This window comes from Coffea arabica, chromosome 11e, assembly GCF_036785885.1.
Source record: "Coffea arabica cultivar ET-39 chromosome 11e, Coffea Arabica ET-39 HiFi, whole genome shotgun sequence".
Classification (NCBI taxonomy): Eukaryota; Viridiplantae; Streptophyta; class Magnoliopsida; order Gentianales; family Rubiaceae; genus Coffea; species Coffea arabica.
The window spans coordinates 41,952,578-41,962,036 of record NC_092331.1 but is presented as its reverse complement, the minus strand read 5'-3'; the positions used below and the strand labels follow the sequence as shown (position 1 = coordinate 41,962,036).

The 9,459-nt window shown below is 37.9% G+C and overlaps 1 protein-coding gene across 1 annotated transcript; it reads left to right on the top strand.

Moving 5' to 3' along the window:
- The first annotated feature begins 2,545 nt into the window (after positions 1-2,545).
- LOC140021283 (uncharacterized) lies at positions 2,546-3,295 on the top strand. The gene is made up of 2 exons (XM_072072048.1): positions 2,546-2,725; positions 2,813-3,295. The coding sequence occupies exons 1-2, from the start codon at positions 2,546-2,548 to the stop codon at positions 3,293-3,295; spliced, it is 663 nt and encodes a 220-aa protein (XP_071928149.1).
- Positions 3,296-9,459: the final 6,164 nt, after the last annotated feature.

The following is a 9,459-nucleotide window of genomic DNA, read 5'->3' as shown; positions in this document are numbered from 1 at the left end:
TGGATGCATTCATTTGCTAATTATAAATCATTGTCATTTTTTTCCATTTATAGATATAATTGTTGTAGGAAAATTTTCAATTTTCATGGTGATAAAGAGTTATCATTGAATCAGAATTTTCCATTAATAACAATCTGCGGTCATAAAATTAAAAAGTGTTTAGTGACAACAAAAGTCGTCAGTAATTAGTCTATACCAATGACAATTACATATCACTTTTAGTGACGACATTTATTTGTACATCATTGACAAGATACTATGTCATCACTAAAATTACAATAATTATTGACGACATCAGTTGTCACAAAAGAGTTCCATTCACTGACGACTTTTATTGTCGTCACTATATACTTTTACCGACGGGCCTTCAGTGACGACTCTGTGACAACTAGAAAGTTGTCAATAAAAGTTATCAGTGACGACTTTTTATTTTTTTGTGACAAAAATGGCTTGTCACTGAAGACCAAATTTCTTGTAGTGAGTGATGCTATAATTGAATTGTGCTATGTGAATTGATATTCAAATTGTGTGAAGTGAATTGCTATGTGAACTAAGTGAAGTATTGCCATTGCAAAATGCATTTGTGTTGACTCGACGTCAATCGAAGTAAATCTTATCGACCAATCATATTTTACTCGTGGGGACACCCTTGTCCTCTATCTTTTTGAACCACTTGGTACTTAAGACCTGAATACATATGATTTGGTAATTGTACATGAACACGTTTAACTCGTAAGCTCTGAACGTAAGCATGTACCACACTGATTTGGGTGGGAGGTACCTCTCATACCGTCTCAGTGCTATAATCGATTCCCTGAGTGATAGTATGTACCACACAGATTTGGGTGGGAGGTACCTCTCATGTCGACTCAGAACTGTAAACAATAATTGGTAATCGTACATGAATCTGTTTAACTCATGAGCTCTGAGCGGATAGCATGTACCACACCAATTTGGGTGGGAGGTACCTCTCATACCGTTTCAGTGCTATATATGGTTCTCAAAGCGATAGCATGTACCAAACCGATTCGAGTGGGAGGTACCTCTCATGTCGACTCAAAACTATAAATAAAGTATATATTAGAGCGATGTCTCATCGACCACTGACCGATAGTATGTGCCACAACGATTCGGGTGGGAGGTACCTCTCATGTCGACTCAGAACCATAATTGGAGAAGTGAAATTCTACGGACTTGATTACCTACCCGGGTGACAGAATGTCATTACGAGAAAGTATTGGATTGACTTTGGCAAAGCAAGTAGGAATTAGCTCTTGAGAGCTCCTGTATCCTCAGTAAATGTGTTAAATTGAAAGTTGTGAATTGTTTGAATGTTATAGGTTTATTTCTCGCTTAACTGATATTGTTATTTGAGCTATGTGTTTTGCATGTTTTCTTGGCCTCACGAGCATTCGCTCACCCCGTTAGATTTGTTTTCCTTAACAGGAGTTGAAATGGAAGGAATTATGGAGAAGTCGACTTGATGGCCCTTTTGATTAGAGTTTTGAATGTATTTGTTTAGACAACTTTTGGAAGCTTTATATTTTGGGAATGTAAGATATTTTGGTAGCTTATGATGTAAGGCTTGAACGATTATTAAGAAATTGACCTTTCTTTATATCTTGGATTTTTAGTATCGATTGGTTATTCTTAAATTTGAATTGAGTTTGTACCGAGTCCTAGCGAGAGTTGGGCAGGCGTCCCACGGATACCCTTGGGTTCGCCCTTGGGAGAAGTGGGGGCATCACAGTTGGTATCAGAGCTTAGGCTTCAAATCTTTGTAGAGTGTCCTAGGCTTAAAAGTTTAGGATGCCGGACTGTGGGATTTGATTGTGTATTACGTGCAATGTGATCTTGGTGTTTGAGGTTGTAGCACCATTTTGCTCACGAAATACTATAAGACTCTACTCTTCAAGTTAGTTTGGAAGTGAGTCCAGATTAGGAAATTTAAATAACCATTTGGTGAGTTTAAGGGTTAGGAACCTTGCTTCCTCCATTATTTTGCTTGCCAAACTTTCCGAAGGAAAAATTGAACCATTTGAACAATTTTGGGCTCCATTTTGAACTTGAAAATGAGACATTTTTTGCATTCTGTTTGGTTTGACTTATTACCCTAGTTTGTATGAGAACTTTTACCTTGAATCTAGTGAGAAGGCTAAGAATTTAGAAAGTAGCTTAAGCTTTTGGATGAAATTTAGAGTTTATAATCATTTGAATGATGTGGCTTGATTTCATGGATTCTTCTAGTTTTGTCTCTAACTAGGCTTATGATTTTTCTTTTGATCCTGCCTAATATAGTAGAAGTGGTGCTCGCCGTGAGGCCTTTTGTATTTTGCCTACATGTACTCCTATATTTGTGGCACTTAGTTGCCTATGACCTGTATTTGATACTATTAATTCGTTGTATGCATATTGACATGTGACATGACTTCTAGCTTATGCAAATAGCTATGCTTTGATTTAAAGTGTTCTTGCAATGTGTACCTGTTTTTCAATTCATGCGGTTATGCTTTCTACTTTTATTATGCGTTTAGAATCTTGCAAAATGGATTGGCGAGGACGTGGACGAGGGTGTGGGCATGGGTTTCGGCAACCTCGCACTCCCAAGAGAGATGAGGGATCCGCGACTGGACCAAACCAAAACCTTAGAAACGAAGAGGGTGACCAAGTAGCTATGGCCATTAACCGCATGACCGATATTTTCGAGCGCTTAGCTGAGCGCCAAGTAATTGAACCAGTCAACCAACCTAGGGATTAAGAGAGGGGTGAGGATAGAACTCTAGAGCGATTCTTGAAGTTCGTTCCACCTAAGTTTCATGGAGGCTCTGATCCCGAGATAGCAGAAAATTGGTTTGAAATGATGGTTGATAGTTTTACTGCTTTAGATTATACCAAGATAAGGCAAGTGAATTTTGTCGTTTTTCAATTTGAAGGGGCGGCACGCTCATGGTGCAATGTTGTTAGTGCAAAGTGGGAAAGAGAACAAACCCTTTGGACTTGGGTAAACTTTGAGAGGGAGTTTAATGTCAAATTCCTTCCGCCAATTATACAAGAAAAGAGGGAGGATGACTTTATTAAATTGAAGCAAGGATTATTAAGTGTGGCCGAGTATGAGGAGCGGTTCACCAAACTTTCCAAATTTGCCCCTGAGCTCGTAGTCACCGAACGGAAAAGGATAAGCAGGTTTATTCAGGGGTTAAATATAGAAATCCAACAATCACTAGCAGCTGCCCATATTACCACTTTTACGGATGCCTTGGATAAGGCACAGAGGGTAGAGAATGCTAAGTTTTAATTTAAGGCTTTTCATGCTAGAAAGAGAGGTAACCCAAGCGATAACCCTAAACAGTCCGAGAGGTCTATCCAACCCCTTAAAAAGGCAAAAGGGGTTGGAGAAGTGAAGATACCTGAAAAATCTGGAGAAACTCCATCAAGCGAAGCCCCGCCAAAAGGAAATCAGAGTAGGCGAGGTCAACAAAAGGGGAAATCTCAAACTAGCCAAACCGTGACTCCTTACGTAACTTGTGGATACCGTGGCAAGATTAACCACACTGAGGCCGAGTGCTGGAGAAAGTAAGGAAAATGTTTGAGGTGCGGTAGTACCGAGCATAAGTTTTCGCATAGCCCTAAAGCTTCTAAGGGAGAAGAAAATTCTCAACAACCTACTAAATCCACTGCAAATCAATCGAGTGCCGGAAGGAATAATTAATGCCGATGATTGTAAGAGGAATTCAAGTAGTGGAAACTCGACGAGTAGGGGTGTATCTGACTCCACTCTACAAATAGGGATTGTGGTTTTACCCTAACATAGACTGGCACTTTTAGAGGTTGTAATCTTTTGTATAGGGGATGACATTCTTTTGTGGTATATTGCGACTTAGCATGTTTTGATCTTGTTGTTTCCCCTTTTCTTTTGGAATGATTTGATGAAGTTATTATAATTTAGTATAACTATTATGATCTTTTATAACATATAAAAATTTACTTTGCTTTTAATTGATTTTACGGTTTAAATGTATATGTAATACCCTGCTCTGCGCCTCTAGACCTGTAATAAGACCATGAATGGCACCTGAGAATAGTTAAATTCTATAAGTGTGAGTTTTGAATGGAAGAAGTAGGAGTGATGAAAATTGGTCACATGAGAAAAGGACCGGTAAAGAATTTGATCCAAAAGTGAAGGAGTTAAAACGCAAGCAAATCCCTTTAATGAAGGTTTTATAGAGAGATTGTGGAATCGAGAAAACAATTTGAGAAGTTCAAGAGGAGACCGAAAGAAGTATTTGGGATTATTCAGAAATCAAGGTATGAATTTCGAGAACGAAATTCTTTTTAAGGAGGGAAGGATGTGAGGACCCGAATTTTTACTTATTTTAATCTTATTTTAATGGCTTAATTAATTATTTATTCACCCGTTTTCTCCGAATAATTTATTTCAATCATTTTAAATCCATTTATATGGAATAATGTCTCTTTTATGTTTTAAAAATGTTTTGTTAGAAAAATTTATTTTTCGGAGGCTCGTTCGATAAGAAATGGCGAAGACACATTTGTCGAGACTATATTCGAATCATGAGTGCAATAATCTTGGAGATTTGAGAACTCATGTTTTATTTCTAAAATGTTTATTTTATAATTAATTACATCAGTAGTAGTTAATTATATAATCGTTATATGAATTTCTCGTCAATTTCGCCTTATCGCGCGCGAATTAGAATTTTGCGAATATCGAGTTGGAATGGTTAAACAGAGATTTAAGAAATTTATTCTAAACTATTAACAATGAATAATAATAGTGTGAATGGAAGAGCATTAGAGATTTAGTGCACTAGTGAAACAAACTCGAGAGGAATCGAGCACGAAACGCGCACGCAAGAGTTGACTTTTGAGGCAATTTGAACCACACATTTAAGCTTCCCAAGGAAGCTTCATTTTCAGCAAAAACACCATCTCTCTTCACTCATAGCAGCCAGCCACAAGGAGGAAGAAAGAACCAACATTTCTTCTTCATTTCACCACTCAAATCTCACAAAAATCACTTCAAAATTTACACACTCTTTGCAAACCACTTGGAGATCAACCTAAACTAGGAAAAGGGCTTGCTTCTCACGGTTTTCTTTAGCTTCCAAGGACTGAAAGTTTCTGCCTTAGTCATCTACAAAGGTAAACAACGATCAACTTCTTAAAACTTGGTTTATGGAAGTTATCTTGCACTTGTAAGCTCATAAATTCATGTGGGTAGCTTTATATTGTTGAAAATCTTGTGAGTGGGCTCTATGAAATCCCACAAAGGCTTGATGAACTGATTTGAAGAGGTTTGATGTTATTTATGTTGGATTAGTGCTTAATCTAGTGAAAATAAATTGTATTGTGGAAGAAAGCTCAAAGGAAGTGAAAAGGGAATTTTACCGTTTCTGCCCCTGCTATTGCCGTGCACTTTGGTGCACTTTTTTTGTGGTCCAATTAACTTGTTTTTTATGTAGATATGTTGTATAGGTTGTGTGGAAAGTTTCCACAAAAAATTACGTGATTTGGATGGGTAAATGTTGAGATTTCAAAAATTGACCAAAGCTGGAAATGGGTGTCCCGAGTGCTCTGGCAGTGATTTTGTTTTGGCCATAACTATTTGCTCCGAAATTGAACTCGAGTTTCGTTTGTGGCATTAGAAACTAGACACTTCCAGTTTTCCAACGGCATAAAATGTATGCCCTGATTCCACCTGAACGAACCGTACCAACCTTGTAAAATTGTCTGTTCTGTTTCTCGTCTGTACTGGAAGCCCTGTTTTGAGCTGCAACTTGATGCTCAAATATGAGCTAGTTGTGGATAGAATTTTAAAATGATTCCTTCTGAGAAATTGTAGCCTCATGAATTTAGTTTTCAACGCCACTAACCACACTCAATTCCAAGTTGAATTGAGTGAGTTGTGGCCAGATTTCAGAGCTGTCTTTGTGAAAGAAAACCCTAATTCTGGACTGATTTATAGCTAATCTTGATGTGGGACTTGTTGTTTCGAAATTCTTGGTATTAATCACCTACCAAACACATCTTGGATGTTGCTTAGATATTGTCTACACAAATGGACCGTGTTTGAGAAGATTTCATTGGCCAAATGTTTAGAAAAGGAAAATTTACATGCAAGGCAGATTTGCCTTGGAAACTTGTGGGACTTTAATGATTTTGTTAACTGAATTTTCGTACGAATTTTTCTATAAAATTTACAGAGGAATAGCCCTTATATGGTAGTATAATCATACCAAATTATTGCCATTCCGAGTCCATTTCGATGCTTACCCAAAGATTCAAAGTCTATGTTTTAAACCTGGAAATTAGCCTAACCGTCTCACTTTTTTAGCAACTTTGAGATACCATATCTTGGTGCTCAAAACTCCGATTCTTGTTCCACTTGTTGTATTTTAAACTTTGATTGTAACTCTAATTGAGTTTCAAATTTGAGTAGCTAGTTCACATTCTGTGAATTTTTTCGAATTTCCAAAATTGGCCAAAAACCAACCCCGAAACTGTCTCGATAGCCTAAAACAGCAACTTTGAGCCAAATTTTGAATGTCTTCCATTTGGAATCACGGAAAAATGTCTTCTAGGAAATTTTAGTACTTTGGAAAAAGTTTCCAATGGTACCAAGTTTGCCAATTTTGGATTTGTAGGAAGTGAGATACGATTTTTCCAAGATTGTTTGACAAACCTGAAATTTCCAAACATAAAGGAGATTGAGTTTTTAGAACTGATCTTTTTCCTTCGATATCACTTGATCGTTTTACAAACTCATCTTTTTCCTTCGAAATTTCCAAATTTAAAGGAGATTCGCTTGTGTTTTAAAACCTCACTTTTGAGTCTCGATTTACGAGTAATTAAGGCTCATTTTCGTGAAATTTTCTTAGATTGTACAAGTGTGCAATCTTCCTTGATAATTGGGGTTTATAAGTGATAGTTCATTATTAATTGGTGAATCTCACGGGAGATGCCTAAAACAAACACTTCTACTTGTTTCTTGATTATTTGGTGAGTGTCAAGTGCAAGAATTGTTGATAAATGCTTGAATTGTTAATTGAGTATTATGGAATTGTTGAGACGAGTATGTACTTTATCGCACTCGTTCTCCCTTAAGTGATGCTATAATTGAATTGTGCTATGTGAATTGATATTCAAATTGTGTGAAGTGAATTGCTATGTGAACTAAGTGAAGTATTGCCATTGCAAATTGCATTTGTGTTGACTCGACGTCGATCGAAGTAAATCTTATCGACCAATCATATTTTACTCGTGGGGACGCCCTTGTCCTCTCTCTTTTTCAACCATGTGGTACTTAAGACCTGAATATATATGATTTGGTAATTGTACATGAACACATTTAACTCGTAAGCTCTGAACGGAAGCATGTACCACACTGATTTGGATGGGAGGTACCTCTCATACCGTCTCAGTGCAATAATCGGTTCCCTGAGTGATAGTATGTATCACATCGATTCGGGTGAGAGGTACCTCTCTTGTCGACTCAGAACCGTAAACAATAATTGGTAATCGTAGATGAATCTGTTTGACTCGTGAGCTCTGAACGTATAGCATTTATCACACCAATTTGGGTGAGAGGTACCTCTCATACCGTTTCAGTGCTATATTTGGCTCTCAGAACGATAGCATGTACCACACCGATTCGGGTGGGAGGTACCTCTCATGTCGACTCAAAACTATAAATAAAGTATAAATTAGAGCGATGTCTCATCGACCACTGAGCGATAGTATGTGCCACACCGATTCGGGTGGGAGGTACCTCTCATGTCGACTCAGAACCATAAACGTATAATCGATTCCCTGAGCGTTAGCATGTACCACACCGATTCGGGTGGGAGGTACCTCTCATGTCGACTCCGAACCATAATTGGAGAAGTGAAATTCTACGGACTTGATTACCTACTCGGGTGACAGAATGTCATTACGAGAAAGTATTGGATTGATCTTTGGCAAAGCAAGTAGGAATTAGCTCTTGAGAGCTCCTGTATCCTCAGTAAATGTGTTAAATTGAAAGTTGTGGCTTGTTTGAATGTTACAGCTTTATTTCTCGCTTAAGTGATATTGTTATTTGTGCTATGTGTTTTGCATGTTTTCTTGGCCTCACGAGCATTTGCTCACCCCGTTAGATTTGTTTTCCTTAAGAAGAGTTGAAATGGAAGGAATTATGGATAAGTCGACTTGGTGGCCCTTTTGATTAGAGTTTTGAATATATTTGTTTAGACAACTTTTGGAAGCTTTATATTTTGGGAATGTAAGATATTTTGATAGCTTATGATGTAAGGCTTGAACGATTATTAAGAAATTGACCTTTCTTTATATCTTTGACTTTTAGTATCGATTGGTCATTCTTAAATTTGAATTTAATTTGTACCGAATCCTGGTGAGAGTTAGGCAGGAGTCCCGCGGATACCCTTGGGTTCGCACTTGGGAGAAGTGGGGGCATCACAGTTGGTATCAGAGCTTAGGCTTTAAATCTTTGTAGAGTGTCCTAGACTTAAAAGTTTAGGATGCCGGACTGTGGGATTTGATTGTGCATTACGTGCAATGTGATCTTGGTGTTTGAGATTGTAGCACCATTTTGCTCACGAAATATTATAAGACTCTACTCTTCAAGTTAGGTTGGAGGTGAGTCCAGATTAGGAAATTTAAATAATCATTTGGTGAGTTTAAGGGTTAGGAACCTTGCTTCCTCCATTATTTTGCTTGCCGAACTTTCCGAAGGAAAAGTTGAACCATTTGAACAATTTTGGGCTCCATTTTGAATTTGAAAATGAGACATCTTTTGCATTCAGTTTGGTTTGACTTATTACCCTAGCTTGTATGAGAACTTTTACCTTGAATCTAGTGAGAATGCTAAGAATTTGGAAAGTAGGTTAGGCTTTTGGATGGAATTTAGAGTTTATAATCATTTGAATAATGTGGCTTGGTATCATGGATTCTTCTAGTTTTGTCCCTAATTAGGCTTATGATTTTTCTTTTGATCCTACCTAGTATAGTAAGGGTGGTGCTCGGCGTGAGACCTTTTGTATTTTGCCTACATGTACTCCTATATTTGTGGCACTTAGTTGCCTACGACCTGTATGTGATACTATTAACGCGTTGTATGCATATTGACATGTGACATGACTTCTAACTTATGCAAATAGCTATGCTCTGATTTAAAGTGTTCTTGCAATGTGTACCAATCTTTCAATTCATACGCTTATGCTTTCTACTTTTATTATGCGTTTAGAATCTTGCAAAATGGATCGGCGAGGACGTGGACGGGGGCGTGGGCATGGGTTTTGGCAACCCCGCACTCCCGAGAGAGATAAGGAATCCGCGACTGGACCAAACCAAAACCCTAAAAATGAAGAGGGTGACCAAGTGGCTACGGCCATTAACCGCATGACCGATATTCTCGAGCGCTTAGCTGAGCGCCAAGGACCT

Coding starts and splice junctions, on each gene's coding strand:
- LOC140021283 (XM_072072048.1), top strand. CDS start 2,546: ATGGATTGGCGAGGACGTGGACGAGGGTGTGGGCATGGGTTTCGGCAA. Junction 2,726..2,812: donor AGCGCTTAGCTGAGCGCCAA/GTAATTGAACCA, acceptor GTTCCACCTAAG/TTTCATGGAGGCTCTGATCC.